The sequence below is a fragment of the Pseudophryne corroboree genome, chromosome 10, assembly GCF_028390025.1.
Source record: "Pseudophryne corroboree isolate aPseCor3 chromosome 10, aPseCor3.hap2, whole genome shotgun sequence".
NCBI classification, from domain to species: domain Eukaryota; kingdom Metazoa; phylum Chordata; class Amphibia; order Anura; family Myobatrachidae; genus Pseudophryne; species Pseudophryne corroboree.
This window is the reverse complement of record NC_086453.1, coordinates 185,339,184-185,359,654: the sequence shown is the minus strand read 5'-3', so window position 1 is coordinate 185,359,654 and position 20,471 is coordinate 185,339,184. Positions and strand designations below refer to the sequence as shown.

General features: G+C 46.0%; 1 protein-coding gene across 2 annotated transcripts in view; it reads right to left on the bottom strand.

Moving 5' to 3' along the window:
* ZBTB40 (zinc finger and BTB domain containing 40) overlaps window positions 1-20,471 on the bottom strand; it is a 368,246-nt gene that overhangs the window by 133,140 nt on the left and 214,635 nt on the right. For both annotated transcript variants that reach the window (XM_063942961.1, XM_063942962.1), the window contains 2 exons: window positions 3,406-3,542; window positions 3,016-3,214 (listed from right to left, as the gene is read on the bottom strand). In XM_063942961.1, coding sequence (XP_063799031.1) covers window positions 3,016-3,214; window positions 3,406-3,542 — 336 coding nt within the window. The remainder of the gene's footprint in view (window positions 1-3,015; window positions 3,215-3,405; window positions 3,543-20,471) is intronic.

The following is a 20,471-nucleotide window of genomic DNA, read 5'->3' as shown; positions in this document are numbered from 1 at the left end:
AGTGATCCCGTGGTTATGCATCGTGGCACAAGGCAGGGTTGCCCCTCGTCTCCCCTGTTATTTAATTTGGCCATAGATCCCCTCCATCGTTTACTATTAACTGACACTCAGTTTCATGGAATTCAAGTAGGTCGCAGGGAATTTAAACTTACAGCATTTGCTGATGATCTTTTGATATACGTATCAGATCCGGAGACATCCTTGACTCATTTAATTTATTGCAGGCATATGGACATGTTTCTGGTTTCAACGTTAACTGGTCAAAGTCCGTGGCACTCAGGCTGGGGGGTGGTTCGTTTTTGAGAGACGGGGTGGGGGGCTTGCCACTACAATAGAGTTCGGATCAATTAACTTATCTGGGGATTTGGATATCGAGAAAGCCGGAGCGACTATATACCCTAAATTTTACCTCGGTCATCCAAAAAAATTTAAGCAGAACTTGAAACCTGGAAATCTATGCCTTTATCATATATGGGGAGGGCTAGCTTGATTAAGATGATATCATTCCCCCTGATGCAAAAAAGGAATTGTTTTGAAAACCACACAAATTGGCGCAAAAAAATATGCTGCCTATGGAAACAATAGACCCAATTGGATATCACCCCTCATCCAAGATTATGAACACAAACTAGAATAGAATAGGGTCAATCGATCCCTTTGGCGCATGGGAAATGGCAATGAGGATTGTAACAATCAAGTACTTTCCTATATCGAAAAAATTAGTTTTCTTTGCGTACCCCCACTCACGCTGTTAAAGAGTGGGTTACACACATCAAGGTATCTTTGTACTTCTAAATGAAGAACAAAGATACCTTGATGTGTGTAACCCACTCTTTAACAGCGTGAGTGGGGGTACGCAAAGAAAACTAATTTTTTCGATATAGGAAAGTACTTGAATGCTACAATCCTCATTGCCATTTCCCATGCGCCAAAGGCATCGATTGACCCTATTCTATTCTAGTTTGATATCATTCCCCCGTCTGATGTACTTTATGCAAGCCATGCCACATATGCTTTTGCCGAAAGATGTTCAACGTCTTAATTTTCTTTTTAGAAGATTTATTTGGCAGGGAAGGAGACCACGTATAGCATTGATTAAGCTGCAGTAAATTAGAGGGAATGGGGGACTTAACTTTCCTAATGTCCTTTGGTACTCCCAAGCTGCTCAATTGCGATATTTACATGACTGGTTGAACAATGACAACAATTATATGAACACGGATTTGGATAGGGAATTTTTACAAGGGGGAGATCTAGTCACCTTTCTACATCTACACACTCAAGAGGTGTCCGAGGAGCTGAGGAGAAACCCACTATTGTGGAACATTAAGAAGCTGTGGACGGATATGCGGCATAAACTTAATCTAAATGCCCACAAATCATTCCACCTTCCATTCATAGCCAATCCAGACTTCCAGGAGGGTAAGGCACATTAATATCTGGCGGTTGGGGGATGTTTCCAAGATAGGTCATTTGGTGAATATGCGGGGCTCGAGGCTGCTCACATTCCAGGAGGCCACCAATAGATATCCAGTTTTGCTGGCCTATCCTGTGGCCTTTCTTTTAGCTCAACATTACATTTCATCCACTATCAGGTGTTTCTCGCCTATGGATTGGGTCAATCAGATAGATAAAATGCTGCAACAAACCCCTAGGGTTCGTAAGGCAATTTAGACTGCGTATGGTTATTTTTGGAATGTTCTGGACTATTCTACGGGACAGGGAGGTATCATGTCTTGGAAGGACTGTCTCCCTGGGATTGAGATAACTGACCTACTGGCGGCCCATGTAAAGGCTAGTAAATTATTTTCCTCTTCTAGGTACAAAGAAATGTCTATTAATATTTTGCACAGGACTTATTTGTCGCCTCACAGAAGGTACTTGATAGGACTTGCTGATACGCTTGCATGTTAGAAATGTGGCGCTCCCCAGGCGGACCTCTATCACTGCCTATGGGCCTGCCCTATAAACAGAAAGTTCTGGATAGATATAAGAAATTACTTGGTGGCTAATCTAGTGAATTATTGGAGATTGTATCCGGAATGGGCGTTTTTCTGTATTTTTTCACCAGTCTTTCTCAGGGTAGTAGAAAGCTGCTACTGGCAGTTAGTATAGCGGCCAGGAAAGCTATTCTGCAAGTGTGGATCGCTAGAGAGCCACCTACACTATCACTATTTAATGCCTAATTGTTTTCTCTCTTTAGGACGGAGTGGATAGGATTTTACTGGAGAAAGATAGTAAGGTACAGAGATTTTTTGAGTTATGGGAGAGCTATATTGCGACCTTGTCGACAACGGTTAGGATGCAGCTCCATAACTCCTTGTCTAACACAGAATGGTTTCTGACTAGAACGACTGCGGGGGATCCGCCGATTGTGCTTTAGATTTGGTTGTCATTTTGGGCTCTGGGGGAGGAGATGACGTACGGACACGTGTCTTTTTTTTTTTTTTTTACTTTTTCTTTTCTTTCATTTGTCATTTTGACCTATATATGTTTGGGTCTACCGAATGAATAAATTTTAGATCAATGGATCTTGAAGTCTCCAGAGGCATACTTCATGCAAGCTTGATATTATTTTATTACTGCAATAGATATGGCTCTTGAATACAGACTCAACTATATTCTTGTATGCTACCTTCTCACATTTACCCTTCTAACATTTGTCTGACCTACTGTGAATGTTTATGTATGCAACGCATATATTGCTTCAATAAAAACATGTTGCAAAAAAAAGAAAGTTGAGACGCATATGGAGTGATAAATGACCAGCTAACCAGTTCCTAACTGACATTTATTAAACACAGCCTGTGACATGACGGTTAGGAAGCTAATAGGCTGGTCATTTATCACTCCTTATGCGTCTCAACTTTATCTCTTGTTAAGGCTTAATACATTTGGGCCATTGCTTTAATATGCTGTACAAATTTACTTAATTTCCACCTTACTGCAGAACACAATTTATAAGCTACAGTGAGTTTATAAATGATGCAGTGTGTTTTTATGGATCCACCATACCACTCTGGAAGAAAACATCAGCTCCCGGCTCTTTGCGGATCTCATCCATCAGCGACTTGACAGCTGAACTTAACTCCTGCATGGTTAACAGCAGTTGCCAGACAGCTACAGATGCTAAGGTTTGCTCTTCAAAGACTGTAGTAATCAATATACTGAAAATGCGAGTGCTGCAGTTTTTCCTTACAATATGCTCTATCACCTAAAAGAAAACGCAAGTACAGTTAATTATTATGCTGCATTAAAATAGGATCTTCAAGAATTCATTGCACAATGATATTCAAACTACTTAATTTTTATTAAAAAAAAGGACATGATCTTTGATCAAGAGATACAAAAATACAGCTGTCAATAATTCAGACATCATTGCTTTAGAAAGTGGAAAAGACACACCTCTTTTTCATGGTCTGTTAAGCTTGTTGCTGATGAAATGGCACTAAGAACCACACTGGCATCATTTACTACCTCTGATAAATTTTCTTGATATTGCTTCAGTAACTCTGAACCATAATTAGCTGTGCTCAGCTTGCCTGCAATAAAAACAGGATATGTATTGCCGTTTAATGTCGATGTTCTACATCAATAAAGCTTTAATCATCACTTCCACTTGGCTTAACTTACACACTATAAAACAAAAGTATTCAGACACTTGGGTGTATATTTACTAAAGTGCAGTTTTTCTAAAGCTTAGATGTTGTCCATAGCAGTCAAACAGATTCTGCTTATTTATCTAGCACATTCTAGAAGATAAAAGCTAGAATCTGAAAACCCGCACTTTAGTAAATATACCCCTGGGTGGTTCCTGATAAGTTAGTATGCAAAACGATGGTATGTTGGTATGGTATGTATGGTATGTCCTCACACATCTTTGCTGCAGTCATGCCAAAAATGCCCCTACCGGCACACCAGGTCCCGTGAGACTCTGGTAGTGTTGGGCGTCTTTTTTGGGGGGGAAATGCATCTTAGACCGACCAGGAGACTGTGCTGATTAATTTGATATGTGACACTGAGGGGCAGATTTATTAAGCTTGGTGAAGTGATAAATTGGAAGGTGATAAAGGACCAGCCAGTCAACTCCTAACTGACATTTTTCTAACCCAGCCTGTGACATGGCAGTTAGGATCTGATTGGCTGGTGCTTTATCACCTTCCACTTTATCACTTCGCTGAGCTTAATAAATCTGCCAGAGTCTCTAAATCTGCATACAAAATACAGCAACCGTGGTGTTTTTCATACCAAGTTATGCTACGAACAAAGACTAGTTGCACACAGATATACAAGTGTCAAATTAGTCATCAGTCTCCTGGGGCATCACGATGCACCTTAGACACATCTTCGAGAGATAAAGACTTCTTATACCAGTGGAGTTGTACGGGTCCTGTCAGCTCACTCTCACCAGGCATCTCGCACTGTGTGGCATATTGAGGCCAGTTGTATGAAGACATATCTGTAGATATACTATATGGACAAAAATTTTCGGACTTCTCACCATTACACCAACAGGGACTGTAATGACATTGTACAAATACATATACTTTAATATGGAGTTGGTCCCCCTTTTGCAGCTATAATAGCTTCCACTCTTCTTGGAAGGCTTTCCACAAGATTTTGGAGTGTTTCTGTGGAAATTTTTGCTCATTAATTCTGTAGAGTATTTATGAGGTCAGGCACTGATGTTGGACGAGAAAGCCTGGTTCGCAGTCTCCGTTACAGTTCATCCCAAAGGACTAATGAGGTTGATGCCAAGGCTCTGGTATGGGCCAGTCATGTTCTTCCACACCAAACTATGGGGCAGATGTATTAACCTGGAGAAGGGATAAAGAAGTGATCAAGCAGTGATAAGTTCAAGGTGATAACGCACCAGCCAATCATTACAGATTTGAAAAATGACAGTTAGGAGCTGATTGACTGCTGCATTATCACCTTGCACTTATCACTGCTTTATCACTTCTCCAGGCTTAATACATCTGCCCCTATGTGTCTTTATAGTCCCTTGGTTTGTGCAGTGGGGCAGTCATGGTGGAATAGAAAATGGCCTTCTCCAAAATGTTGCCAAAGTTGTAAGCATAGCATTGCCCAAATGTCTTGGTATGCTGAAGCATTAAGATTGCCCTTCACTGGCATAATGGGCCTAGCCCAAACCCTGAAAAACATTCCCTACCATTAACCCTCCTCCACCAAACTTCACAGTTGGCATAATGCAGTAAGGCAGGTAACATTCTCCTGGCATCTGCAAACCCAGACTCTGCCATTTGACTGCCAAACAGAGAAGCGCGAAAATGTAGATTACATGACTAGATGCTTGATTTTATACGCCTGTAGCAAAGGGTCGGTCTGATTGAAACACCGGAATTCAATACTTAACATGTGTGGTCAAATACTTTTTTCCATATAGTATATATTTTTTGGCATAATCAAAAACAATGAAAGAAAGCAGTGTATTGTGTGTAGCAGGTTGTAGAATAAGCAATCATCTACTCTTGAAGACATAAATGACTTGGACTTTATTAAATGAATGCTCACCGATGGCTATGGACACAAAAATGTCAGTTACAGCCCCAAGTCCCTTAGATGCAGTTTTTTTTTTGTCTTCATAGGATGTAAACTTCTTTGAACACAAATCTCAAGAGAAAAAACAGGATTTTTGTACTTGCTGGTCAAATCCGTTTCTCTGGATCCATGGGAGACACTGGAGAAATGTGGGGTACAGCTAGTGCGAGAGCAGCCTAGGTACTAAGTGATTAGTCTTCACAGCACAAACTCCTCCCCTTCTATACCCCAACTCCCTGCCTACAGGTTTACACTAACAAAGCCGAAGGACAGAGGGAGGAGAAAAAGGCAGACACAAGTCCTTGCACAAACGGCGGAGACGGACGTCAAGTAATCAAACCCCCCACCGGAAGTACAGGGAGTGCCAGGGAGAGCGTCCAGTGTCCCCCATGGATTCAGAGAAATAGATTTCACTGGTAAGTACAAAAATCTTATTGTCCATTACATCCAATGGGGTACACTGGAGAACTGTGGGGATATCCCAGAGCTGAGCATCATGGGACATGAAGGTAATGAATCTGTAAAATGTAATAAGTACTTGATATTAATTAAGTACTTAATAATACAGGTTGAGTATCCCATATCCAAATACTCCGAAATACGGAATATTCCGAAATACGGAATTTTCTGAGACTAAGATAGTGAAACCTTTGTTTTCTGATGGCTCAATGTACACAAACTTTGTTTAATACACAAAATTATTCAAAATATTGTATTAAATGACATTCAGGCTGTGTGTATAAGGTGTATATGAAACAAATGAATTGTGTGTATGTACACAAACTTTGTTTAATGCACAAAGTTATTAAACATATTGGATAAAATGACCTTCAGGCTGTGTGTATAAAAGGTGTATATGAAAAATAAATGCATTCTGTGCTTAGATTTGGGTCCCATCACCATATTATCTTATTATGGTATTCAATTATTCCAAAATATGGAGATATCCAAAATACTTTTGGTCCCAAGCATTTTGGATATGGGATATACAACCTGTAATAACATAGCAGATCGGCAAAGCTGTGCTGCTGAAGCACCATGATGAGCCGCCAAAGAGGCCCCCACAGACAATAGAATGAGCACACACAGACTCTGGGACCAGCTGGCCAGCAGATTGGTAAGCATGGCAAATTACGGCCGTGACCCACCTCGCAATGCATTGCTTAGATTCAGGTCATTCAAGGTTATGGGTGTCAAATGAAACAGAGTTAATCCCTGGTCCTGGACACATGAATACGTAATGCTCGGACTACATTTAAGAAACGCAAGGACAGGTCCAACTCTCCATCCGGTAGGGCAGGTACCACTATCTCCTGATTAATATTATAACTGGAATCCACCTTCAGAAGGAATGCCATATAAATGCAAAGAACTGCCCAATCTTCATGATAATTAAGGAATGGGAGCAGAAGTGATAAATTGAACAAATCAGATACTCTCCAGGCCAAAGAAATGGCGAGCAAGAAAACAAGAACCGCAGGTCTACAGAATCTAGCAGTTCAAAGGGGTGGGGGAGGGGGGGGGGGGGGGGGGGAGATTTCTGGAAGGCACAAAGAACCAGGATCAAATTCCAAGGCACCACCAGAGGTACAAAAAGGGCCTGTTTATGTAATACCCCCTTACAGGAAGGGCTAAACAGCACAAAATGGCGCAATTTTCAGCTGAAAGTAAAAAGGGTTGGAAACCTTAACCTTTAAAGAACTAAGGGCCTAATTCAGACCTGATCGCTCATCTGCGAATTTGAAGAGGTTTGCAATCAGATAGTCGCCGCCCAGACAAAAGTGAAAACCTGCCCCATTCAAGTCTGCGTACGCCTTGCAAAAATCTCTGCGTATGCAGGTCAATTGCAAATCTGTTCGCAACTCACTCACCATCAAATAATTTTTCCAGTCCGTGCGTAGCCCAGGACCTACTCCTACAGTATGATAGAAACAGGCTGATCGCTGCCGAAGCCGACGTCACACTCCCTCCCTGAAAATGCTCGGGCATGCCTGCATTTTTACTGACACTCCCAGAAAACGGGCAGTTAGCAACCCCAAATGCCAGTTTCCTGTCCATCAACTTGCGTACGCCTAGTGATCAAAAAAGACGCTGGATTTTTTTTTGCTGTTTGGCCTCGTGAGTACACACTGCGTTCTGTACGCATGCGCAGTCGAACGATTATCGTCCGCCTCGCAAATTCGTACAACAGGAATCAGGTCTGAATTGGGCCCTAAGTCGGAAACAGAATTCAAAACCATTTTGCAAACAGGGAAGCATACTGGATTTATTTTATTTTTTTCAGGCTGATAACAGGGGCTTTAACTGAAAAGACTGGGACGAAGAGGCATCCGCCAAAGAGGGGCCACTGACATCCAAAGGAGGTCTGTATACAAGGCCTGTGGAGGCCAACAGGGAGCCAACAGATTTGCCAAAACCTGAACAGTTTCTTGAGAGCTGTCTACGGAAAAATGTAGACCATATTGAAAGCCCAGAGTCGACAAGATATCAATGAGATGTGCGCCTGGATCCAGAGACCTGGAGCCATACCTGTTCACCTTGTAGTTTCAACTCAATGTCATGAGGTCGATGTCAACCGGATACAACATGGCATGAGCACTTCTTGTGCCTCCTTGGTGATTTATTTATGCGACAACTGTCTTGTTGTCTTACTGAATTTTGATCAGAAGACCCTGAAATAAATGAAGCGCTAGCAGCAGTGATAGGTATACTGCCAAAAGCTCGAGAACATTAATGGGGAGCAGAGACTCCCAAGGCGACCAGCGACCCTGAAATATCAAATACAGGATAACAGCTCCCCACCCCCAATGGCTGGCATTCATCGTGAGTAATGTCCACACCTCTATCCAAAACGTATGGTCCTTGTCCAAGTGAGAAGTGGACAACCACCCCTGCTGAGACTGTCTTGTCCTGGGAGACAGATCATCGGAGAACAGATACGGAGCACCGACCAGCTCCACTTGGAGAAGTTCATTCTGAAAAACCCACCTGTGGAACTGGGCAAAACTCAAACATGTCGAATGGCATAAAGGCTTTTTCACGGTAAGGACAATACGTGTTTGGAATTCCCTGCCCGAGGGAGTTGTAATGGCGGAATCTGTCAACACCTTTAAGAATGGGTTAGATAAATTCCTAATGGATAAGGATATCCAGGGGTATGGTGCATAGTCATGCATTATAGTTACTATAAATAGGGATAAAATGCAACGGCTGACAGCAGCATCAGTCAGAAATTTTAGTCAAATCATCATGCATAGGAGAACACAAATAGGTTGAACTCGATGGACAATTGTCTTTTTTCAACCTCAGATACTATGTTGACACTAGTTTTCTGTGTACTGAGGATTCTGTCGCTAACCAGGGGATTCAGTCTCCGGTTAGCGACTGTGACCCGTTTAGGGTATCAGCACCGTGATTACATTTCTGTGTACATGAAATGGATTCCTCCTGAGAGGAAACCACTTCAACAGCATATGACTGCTAGGCCCTACCACACACAGCGCTTACTGAGGTAGAACAAATAAAACTACCATCGCCATCTGTGTACCTCAATAGACTACACAGATTTTACACAGCCACTACCCCCTCCCCCCCCCCCCCCCCCCCCTCATATCCCCATCTACAACCCCTGGTACCGCTCAGGATAGCTGGAGTTGCTTGGAGGGACTGCTCCAAGTGTACAGGAACTGCAGGCTGGGAGATGGCGCTGAACGCTGCTGGGTCCGCTCTGAAGAGAAGCTCCACCTCCTGAAGATGGCACGTCTTCCCGCACAAAATCTTTATACTGGTCTGAGGATTCAGTCACTAGTCTGGGGATTCAGTCTCCGGTTAGCGTTTGTGACCAGTGTAGGGTATTAAGACGATGGCTCAGGACGCCCTTCATAGCGCCAACACTGAGTGCCGCTGAGCCTTCCCGGAGCGCAGACGCTCAGCGCTGCACTCCTACCCTTGTGCCGCCATATCTCGCCATCTTCTGGCTCTGTAAGGGGGTGGTGGCATGCTGCCGGGGTGAGCGATCCCCTGTGGCTGGGAACGATCGATCCCCTCAGGAGCTCAGTGTCCTGTCAGCGGAGATAGTGGTACAGACGCCGCAGGACGGACACTACTCCCACCCGCCCTTAGTCCCTCGAAGCAGGGAGGCTACTGCCATCAGCCTCCCTGTAAAATAATACACTCTCTAAAAATAACTTTACTAGAGAAACTCTGTAGAGTTCCCCTAGCTGTGACATCTAGCGGGCACATTTTCTAAACAGAGTCTGGTAGGAGGGGCATAGAGAGAGGAGCCAACACACACTCTCAAACTCCTAAAGTGCCAATGGCTCCTAGTGGACCAGTCTATAACCCATGGTACTAATGTGGGTATAGTATGTAGTATAATAAAATAAATATATTTAATAAACAATTTTGTCCAGATTCATTTGTTTATAGTGTGAACGTATTTGTGTTTTGAGTGTTTTAACAAGTGCCTAAGTGTCTTGTGTACAAAATATTCACAATAATAACCCACCCCCGTCTGGATGAAGAATGTGTATAACCAATGCTTTGTGAGAGTATACTATAAATAAGTATATTGAATCTTATTTGTGTATTATCAAATGGTGTATGTGAAACTGCAAAGTGACTATAAATAACAATAATTCCAAGGTGTCCGCTGTGATTGTGAAGTGAAGCACAAAAAGAAAAAAGGTGATAAAATGTAAGCAGAAACACATACGTATATCAGATATTGCATTAAAAAAAGGAAAAAAGGGGAGGGGGATAGATAAGCTTATGTGTTGTCTACATATAGATTGGCCACTAACTCAAAAAATAAGAATTTACTCACTGGTAATTCTATTTCTCGTAGTCCGTAGTGGATGCTGGGAACTCTGTAAGGACCATGGGGAATAGACGGGCTCCGAAGGAGACTGGGCACTCTAAAAGAAAGATTAGGTACTAACTGGTGTGCACTGGCTCCTCCCTCTATGCCCCTCCTCCAGACCTCAGTAAAGGAAACTGTGCCCGGAAGAGCTGACATTACAAGGAAAGGATTTGAAATCCAGGGTAAGACTCATACCAGCCACACCGTACAACTCGTGATAACTATACCCAGTTAACAGTATGAACAACTGAGCCTCATTAAATTGATGGCTCAGTTAAGCAATAACTATATACAAGTATTGCAGAATTCCGCACTAGGGACGGGCTCCCAGCATCCACTACGGACTACGAGAAATAGATTTACCGGTGAGTAAAATCTTATTTTCTCTGACGTCCTAGTGGATGCTGGGTACTCCGTAAGGACCATGGGGATTATACCAAAGCTCCCAAACGGGCGGGAGAGTGCGGATGACTCTGCAGCACCGAATGAGCAAACTCAAGGTCCTCCTCAGCCAGGGTATCAAACTTGTAGAATTTTGCAAACGTGTTTGATCCCGACCAGGTAGCAGCTCGGCAAAGTTGTAAAGCCGAGACCCCTCGGGCAGCCGCCCAAGAAGAGCCCACCTTCCTCGTGGAATGGGCTTTGATTGATTTAGGATGCGGCAGTCCAGCCGCAGAATGTGCAAGTTGAATCGTGCTACAGATCCAGCGAGCAATAGTTTGCTTAGAAGCAGGAGCACCCAGATTGTTGGGTGCATGCAGGATAAACAGCGAGTCAGTTTTTCTGACTCTAGCCGTCCTGGAACATAGATTTTCAGGGCCCGGACTACATCCAGCAACTTGGAATCCTCCAAGTCCCGAGTAGCCGCAGGCACCACAATAGGTTGGTTCAAATGAAACGCTGATACCAGCTTAGGGAGAAATTGGGGACGAGTCCTCAACTCTGCCCTGTCCATATGGAAGATCAGATAGGGGCTTTTACATGACAAAGTCGCCAATTCTGACACACGCCTAGCCGAAGCCAAGGCCAAAAAGCATGACCACTTTCCACGTGAGATATTTCAACTCCACGGTCTGAAGTGGCTCAAACCAATGTGATTTTAGGAAATCCAACACAACGTTGAGATCCCAAGGTGCCACTGGAGGCACAAAAGGGGGCTGAATATGCAGCACTCCCTTAACAAACGTCTGAACTTCAGGCAGTGAAGCCAGTTCTTTTTGAAAAAAAATCGACAGGGCTGAAATCTGGACTTTAATGGATCCCAATTTTAGGCCCATAGTCACTCCTGACTGTAGGAAGTGCAGAAATCGACCCAGCTGAAATTCTTCTGTTGGGTCCTTCATAGCCTCACACCAAGCAACATATTTTCGCCATATGCGGTGATAATGTTTTGTTGTCACATCCTTCCTAGCTTTTATCAGCGTAGGAATGACTTCAACCGGAATGCCCTTGTCCATCAGGATCCGGTGTTCAACCGCCATGCCGTCAAACGCAGCCGCGGTAAGTCTTTGAACAGACAGGGCCCCTGCTGTAGCAGGTCCTGTCTGAGAGGCAGAGGCCAAGGGTCCTCAGATCATTTCTTGTAGTTCCGGGTACCAAGTCCTTCTTGGCCAATCCGGAACGACGAGTATAGTTCTTACTCCTCTCTTTCTTATTATCCTCAGTACCTTTGGTATGAGAGGAAGAGGAGGGAACACATAAACCGACTGGTACACCCACGGTGTCACTAGAGCGTCCACAGCTATCGCCTGAGGGTCCCTTGACCTGGCGCAATATCTTTTTAGCTTTTTGTTGAGGCGGGACGCCATCATGTCCACCTGTGGCCTTTCCCAACGATTTACAATCAGCTGGAAGACTTCTGGATGAAGTCCCCAATCTCCCGGGAGGAGGTCGTGTCTGCTGAGGAAGTCTGCTTCCCAGTTGTCCACTCCCGGAATGAACACTGCTGACAGTGCTAGCACGTGATTCTCCACCCATCGAAGAATCCTTGTGGCTTTTGCCATCGCCATCCTGCTTCTTGTGCCACCCTGTCGGTTTACATGGGCGACCGCCGTTATGTTGTCTGACTGAATCAGCACCGGTTGGTTTTGAAGCAGAGGCTCTGCTTGACTCAGGGCGTTGTAAATGGCCCTTAGTTCCAGAATATTTATGTGTAGGGAAGTCTCCTGACTTGACCATTGTCCTTGGAAGTTTCTTCCCTGAGTGACTGCCCCCCATCCTCGGAGGCTCGCATCCGTGGTCACCAGGACCCAGTCCTGTATGCCGAATCTGCGGCCCTCGAGAAGATGAGCCCTCTGCAGCCACCACAGCAGAGACACCCTGGCCCTCGGGGACAGGGTGATCAGCAGATGCATCTGAAGATGCGATCCGGACCATTTGTCTAACAGATCCCACTGAAAGATCCTTGCATGGAATCTGCCGAAAGGAATTGCTTCGTAAGAAGCCACCATCTTTCCCAGGACCCGCGTGCACTGATGCACCGACACCTGTTTTGGTTTCAGGAGGTCCCTGACCAGAGATGACAACTCCTGTGCCTTCTCCCCGGGGAGAAACACCATCTTCTGTTCTGTGTCCAGAATCATGCCCAAGAACAGCAGACGCGTAGCAGGAATTAGCTGCGACTTTGGGATATTCAGAATCCAGCCATGCTGTTGCAACACTTCCCGAGATAGTGCTACGCTGACTAACAACTGCTCCTTGTACCTCGCCTTTATGAGGAGATCGTCCAAGTACGGGATCATTATAACTCCCTTTTTTCGGAGGAGTATCATCATTTCTGCCATTACCTTGGTAAATACCCTCGGTGCCGTGGACAGACCAAACGGCAACGTCTGGAATTGGTAATGACAGTCCCGTACCACAAACCTGAGGTACTCCTGGTGAGGCGGGTAAATGGGGACATGCAGGTAAGCATCCTTGATGTCCAGCGACACCATAAAATCCCCCTCTTCCAGGCTTGCAATGACCACCCTGAGCGATTCCATTTTGAACTTGAACTTCCTTATATAAGCGTTCAAAGATTTTAAATTTAGAATGGGTCTCACCGAACCGTCTGGTTTCGGTACCACAAACATTGTGGAATAGTAACCCCGTCCCTGTTGAAGGAGGGGAACCTTGATTATCACCTGCTGGAGGTACAGCTTGTGAATAGCCGCCAGTACTACCTCCCTTTCCCTGGGAGCAGCTGGTAAGGCTGATTTGAGGTAACGGCGAGGGGGAGTCGCCTCGAACTCCAGCTTGTATCCCTGAGAAACCACTTGTGCAACCCAGAGATCCACCTGTGCGCGGACCCACTGGTCGCTGAAGTTCCGGAGACGCGCCCCCACCGCACCTGGCTCCGCCTGTGGAGCCCCAGCGTCATGCGGTGGACTTAGTGGAAGCCGGGGAGGACTTTTGTTCCTGGGAACTAGCTGCCTGGTGCAGCTTCTTTCCTCTACCCCTGCCTCTAGCAAGAAAGGACGCCCCTCTGACTTTCTTGCTTTTTTGAGAACGAAAGGACTGCATTTGGTAATACGGTGCTTTCTTAGGCTGTGAGGAAACCTGTGGTAACGGCGAGGGGGAGTCGCCTCGAACTCCAGCTTGTATCCCTGAGAAACCACTTGTGCAACCCAGAGATCCACCTGTGCGCGGACCCACTGGTCGCTGAAGTTCCGGAGACGCGCCCCCACCGCACCTGGCTCCGCCTGTGGAGCCCCAGCGTCATGCGGTGGACTTAGCGGAAGCAGGGGATGATTTTTGTTCCTGGGAACTGGCTGCCTGATGCAGCTTCTTTCCTCTACCCCTGCCTCTGGGCAGAAAAGATGCGCCTCTGACCCGCTTGCTTTTCTGAGGTCGAAAGGACTGTACTTGATAATACGGTGCTTTCTTAGGCCGTGAGGGAACCTGAGGTAAAAAGGTCGACTTCCCAGCTGTTGCTGTGGATACGAGGTCCGAGAGACCGTCACCAAACAATTCCTCACCCTAAGGCAAAACCTCCATGTGCCTTTTAGAATCAGCATCACCAGTCCACTGCCGAGTCCATAATACTCTCCTGGCAGAAATGGACACTGCATTAATTCTAGATGCCAGTCGGCAAATGTCCCTCTGTGCATCCCTCATATATAAGACGTCTTTTATGTGCTCTATGGTTAGCAAAATAGTATCCCTGTCGAGGGAATCAATGTTTTCTGACAGGGTATCAGACCATGCTGCTGCCGCACTACACATCCAGGCTGAAGCAATTGCAGGTCTCAGTATAGTACCTGAGTGTGTATACACAGACTTCAGGATAGCTTCCTGCTTTCTATCTGCAGGCTCCTTTAGGGCGGCCGTATCCTGAGACGGCAGTGCCACCTTTTTTGATAAGCGTGTGAGCGCCTTGTCCACCCTGGGGGATGTTTCCCAACGTAACCTGTCCGTTGCCGGGAAAGGGTACGCCATCAGTAACCTCTTAGAAATCACTAGTTTCTTATCAGGAGAACACCACGCCTCTTCACACAATTCATTTAACTCATCAGATGGGGGAAAAGTCACTGGCAGCTTTTTCTCCCCAAACATAATACCCTTTTTGGTGGTAACCGGGTTAATGTCAAAAATGTGTAATACATTTTTCATTGCAGTAATCATGCATCGGATGGCCCTTGTGGACTGTACATTTGTCTCATCCTCATCTACACTGGAGTCAGACTCCGTGTCGACATCTTTGTCTGCCATCTGAGCTAGCGGGCGTTTATGAGCCCCTGATGGTCTCCGAGACGCCTGGGCAGGCGCGGGCTGAGAAGCCGGCTGTCCCAAGGCTGCCGAGTCATCAAACCTTTTATGTAAGGAGTTGACACTGTCGGTTAATACCTTCCACATATCAATCCACTCCGGTGTCGGCCCGTCGGGGGCGACACCACACTTATCTGCTCCTGCTCTGCCTCCACGTAACCCTCCTCATCAAACATGTCGACACAGCCGTACCGACACACCGCACACACACAGGGAATGCTCTGACTGAGGACAGGACCCCACAGAAGTCCTTTGGGGAGACAGAGTATGCCAGCACACACCAGAGCGCTATATAACAGAGGGATTTACACTAACAAAGAGTGAACTTTCCCCAATGAAAAAGAACAAACGGCTGCGCTGAATATCAGGAACGGAACATAATGTACAGAGAGCCAACGTAAAAAATAACAATGTTTATTAATAAAACATATAAAAAGATTAATTATCAAATAACCGGTGAATAATATATATAAATATATATAAGAACAATCACTAGACGTGGACTAGTGGTATATTGTAATAACTCAGCTTATTGGGGTGAAAAGTTCCGTGATTCACTTGTTAGATAATTGATAAATACCAGGTGTGTTGGTAGGATCCTAATGAATTAAAAGTCCCTCAGTTGAAAATGATATTCAATACCTTTCCAAAATGGGCTGGTAAGAGCCGAGCGTCCTCGGCTTCAATGTCCTGCAATGCCCATATACGCTGTGCAGCGGAAAGGAATGGACCGTCTCTCTCACAACCCGGTCGTGGCGGCGTGTGCGCTGAAGCCGCTGATGTCGGATGCTGTAGGCGGAGGGTGCAGCGGGGACCAAGGAACACCTGGAAGATTTCACCTGAGCGGAGTGTGGATAGGGGCGGGTCCTGACGCGTTTCGTCACGTTCACGTGACTTTCTCCAATAGCTGCTTATATCACCTTTTGCGCCTAAATTTATGTGCCCCCCCTCTCTTTTTAACCCTTGTTGTAGTGTATACTGCAGGGGAGAGCCTGGGGAGCGTCCTTCCAGCGGAGCTGTGAAGAGAAAATGGCGCCGGTGTGCTGAGGGAGAAAGCCCCGCCCCCTCCACGGTGGGCTTCTCCCGCTTTTTTAATAATGTTAATGGCGGGGGATTAGGCACATATACAGTTTTATAAACTGTATTATGTGCAGTTTTGCCAAAAGGTATACTTATTGCAGCCCAGGGCGCCCCCCCCCCAGCGCCCAGAGCGTGTGGTGTGCTGTGGGAGCAATGGCGCATAGCTGCAGTGCTGTGCGCTTCCTTAATAAAGACCAGAGTCTTCAGCCGCCGATTTTCTTCTGATTCTTCCATCTTCTGGCTCTGTAAGGGGGACGGCGGCGCGGCTCCGGGAACGGACGATCGAGGTCGGGCCCTGTGTTCGAACCCTCTGGAGCTAATGGTGTCCAGTAGCCTAAGAAGCACAAGCTAGCTGCAAGCAGGTAGGTTTGCTTCTCTACCCTCAGTCCCTCGTAGCAGTGAGTCTGTTGCCAGCAGATCTCACTGAAAATAAAAAAACCTAACAAATACTTTTTCTAGCAAGCTCCTTAGAGCCCACTAGGAGCACCCAGCTCTGGCCGGGCACAGATTCTAACTGAGGTCTGGAGGAGGGGCATAGAGGGAGGAGCCAGTGCACACCAGTTAGTACCTAATCTTTCTTTTAGAGTGCCCAGTCTCCTTCGGAGCCCGTCTATTCCCCATGGTCCTTACGGAGTTCCCAGCATCCACTAGGACGTCAGAGAAATTATATATATATGTATAGCCATTGATATTAATAATTCTGGAAAAGGGGAACACATGAATCTGGACAAAATTGTTTATTAAATAGATTTATTTTATTATACTTATTTTATTTGCATGTTGAGATTCAACATACACTACAGCAGATACTCATATAGTACCAAACAACACACTTTTTATTTTGTGTATCTATGAACAAGTTCTGTATAGGCTTACAGTAGCCACTTAATGTATTCTGCAAGAACAGTGACTATTTTGAAGTTATAAACACTACAGCCACAGATATATTACATTTATGGATATGTCTCCTGCTAGTGACATTTATCATAAGATTTTAATACATGATTATTTAATGCCAGAGAACAAATACGACCACGTGTACATGGAATTTAAAGATATTCGAGTAGGAGACGGGATACAAACATACAATAAAATATAATAAAATAGAGATTTTATTAGACATAAATGTGAACGTGTAGTCATTGTTTATTATATTGTATATACAAACATATACTCATATTTCAACATGGATATTGTTTCTGGTCACCAACAAGGTTATTTATTTGTCTCATTGTGTAAAAATAAGAATTTACTCACCGGTAATTCTATTTCTCGTAGTCTGTAGTGGATGCTGGGGACTCCGTAAGGACCATGGGGAATAGACAGGCTCCGCAGGAGACTGGGCACTCTAAAGAAAGATTAGGTACGATCTGGTGTGCACCGGCTCCTCCCTCTATGCCCCTCCTCCAGACCTCAGTTAGGGAAACTGTGCCCGGAAGAGCGGACATTACAAGGAAAGGATTTTGGAATCCAGGGTAAGACTCATACCAGCCACACCAATCACACCGTACAACTTGTGATAACCTTACCCAGTTAACAGTATGAACAGCAACTGAGCATCACTCAACGGATGGCTCATAACAATAACCCTTACTAAGCAATAACTATATACACGTATTGCAGAAAGTCCGCACTTGGGACGGGCGCCCAGCATCCACTACGGACTACGAGAAATAGAATTACCGGTGAGTAAATTCTTATTTTCTCTAACGTCCTAGTGGATGCTGGGGACTCCGTAAGGACCATGGGGATTATACCAAAGCTCCCAAACGGGCGGGAGAGTGCGGATGACTCTGCAGCACCGAATGGGCAAACACAAGGTCCTCCTCAGCCAGGGTATCAAACTTGTAGAACTTAGCAAAGGTGTTTGAACCCGACCAAGTAGCAGCTCGGCAAAGCTGTAAAGCCGAGACCCCCTCGGGCAGCCGCCCAAGAAGAGCCCACCTTCCTTGTGGAATGGGCTTTCACTGATTTTGGATGCGGCAATCCAGCCGCAGAATGAGCCAGCTGAATCGTGTTACAGATACAGCGACCAATAGTTTGCTTTGAAGCAGGAGCACCCAGCTTATTGGGTGCATACAGAATAAACAGCGAGTCAGTCTTCGTGACTCCAGCCGTTCTGGAAACATATTTTCAAAGCCCGGACTACGTCCAGCAACTTGGAATCCTCCAAGTCCCGAGTAGCAGCAGGCACCACAATAGGTTGGTTCAAATGAAACGATGATACCACCTTTGGGAGAAATTGGGGACGAGTCCGCAATTCTGCCCTGTCCATATGGAAGATCAGATATGGGCTTTTACATGACAAAGCCGCCAATTCTGACACACGCCTAGCCGATGCGAAGGCCAACAGCATGACCACTTTCCACGTGAGATACTTTAGTTCCACGGTCTTAAGTGGCTCAAACCAGTGGGATTTCAGGAAATCCAACACCACGTTAAGATCCCAAGGTGCCACTGGTGGCACAAAAGGGGGCTAAATATGCAGCACTCCCTTTACAAACGTCTGAACCTCAGGCAGTGAAGCCAGTTCTTTTTGAAAGAAAATGGATAGGGCCGAAATCTGGACCTTTATGGACCCTAATTTTAGGCCCATAGTCACACCTGACTGTAGGAAGTGCAGAAATCGACCCAGCTGGAATTCTTCTGTAGGGGCCTTCCTCGCCTCACACCAAGCAACATATTTTCGCCATATACGGTGATAATGCTTTGCTGTCACATCCTTCCTAGCTCTTATCAGCGTAGGAATCACTTCATCCGGGATGCCCTTTGCAGTTAGGATCCGGCGTTCAACCGCCATGCCGTCAAACGCAGCCGCGGTAAGTCTTGGAACAGACAGGGCCCCTGTTGCAACAGGTCCTGTCTGAGAGGCAGAGGCCATGGGTCCTCTGTGATCATCTCTTGTAGTTCTGGGTACCATGTTCTTCTTGGCCAATCCGGAACGATGAGTATTGTTCTCACTCCTCTTTTTCTTACAATTGTCAGTACCTTGGATATGAGAGGAAGAGGAGGAAACACATAGACCGACTGGAACACCCACGGTGTCACTAGCGCGTCCACAGCTATCGCCTGAGGGTCCCTTGACTTGGCGCAATATCTTTTTAGCTTTTTGTTGAGGCGGGACGCCAACATGTCCACCTGTGGCCGTTCCCATCGATTTGCAATCTGTGTGAAGACTTCTTGATGAAGTCCCCACTCTCCCGGGTGGAGGTCGTGTCTGCTGAGGAAGTCTGCTTCCCAGTTGTCCACTCCCGGAATGAACACTGCTGACAGTGCTTGCACGTGATTCTCCGCCCAACGAAGAATCTTTGTGGCTTCCGCATTTGCCACCCTGCTTCTTGTGCCGCCCTGGCGGTTTACATGGGCGACCGCCGTGATGTTGTCTGACTGAATCAGCACTGGTTGGTCTCGAAGCAGGGGCTCCGCTTGACTCAGGGCGTTGTATATGGCCCTTAGTTCCAGTACATTCATGTGCAGACAAGTCTCCTGATTTTACCACAGCCCTTGGAAGTTTCTTCCCTGAGTGACTGCCCCCCATCTGCGGAGGCTTGCATCCGTGGTCACCAGGACCCAGTCCTGATTGCCGAACCTGCGGCCCTCGAGAAGATGAGCACTCTGCAGCCACCACAGAAGAGACACCCTGTCCCTCGGGGACAGGGTGATCAGCCGATGCATCTGAAGATGCGATCCGGACCACTTGTCCAACAGATCCCACTGAAAGATCCTCACATGGAACCTGCCGAAGGGAATGGCTTCGTATGAGGCCACCATCTTTCCCAGGACTCGCGTGCAGTGGTGCACTGACACCTGTTTTGGTTTTAGGAGGTCCCTGACCAGAGTCACTAGCTCCTGGGCCTTCTCCTCCGGGAGAAACACCTTCTTCTGTTCTGTGTCCAGAATCATGCCCAGGAAGGGCAGACGCGTCGTAGGAATCAGCTGCGACTTTGGAATATTCAGAATCCAGCCGTGCTGTTGCAACACTTCCTGAGAGTGTGCTACGCTGATCAACAACTGCTCCCTGGACCTCGCCTTTATGAGGAGATCGTCCAAGTACGGGATAACGAACTCCTTGCTTCCGAAGGAGTACCATCATTTCCGCCATTACCTTGGTAAAAACTCTCGGTGCCGTGGACAGACCAAACGGCAACGTCTGGAATTGGTAATGACAGTCCTGTACCACAAACCTGAGGTACTCCTGGTGAGGTGGATAAATGGGGAC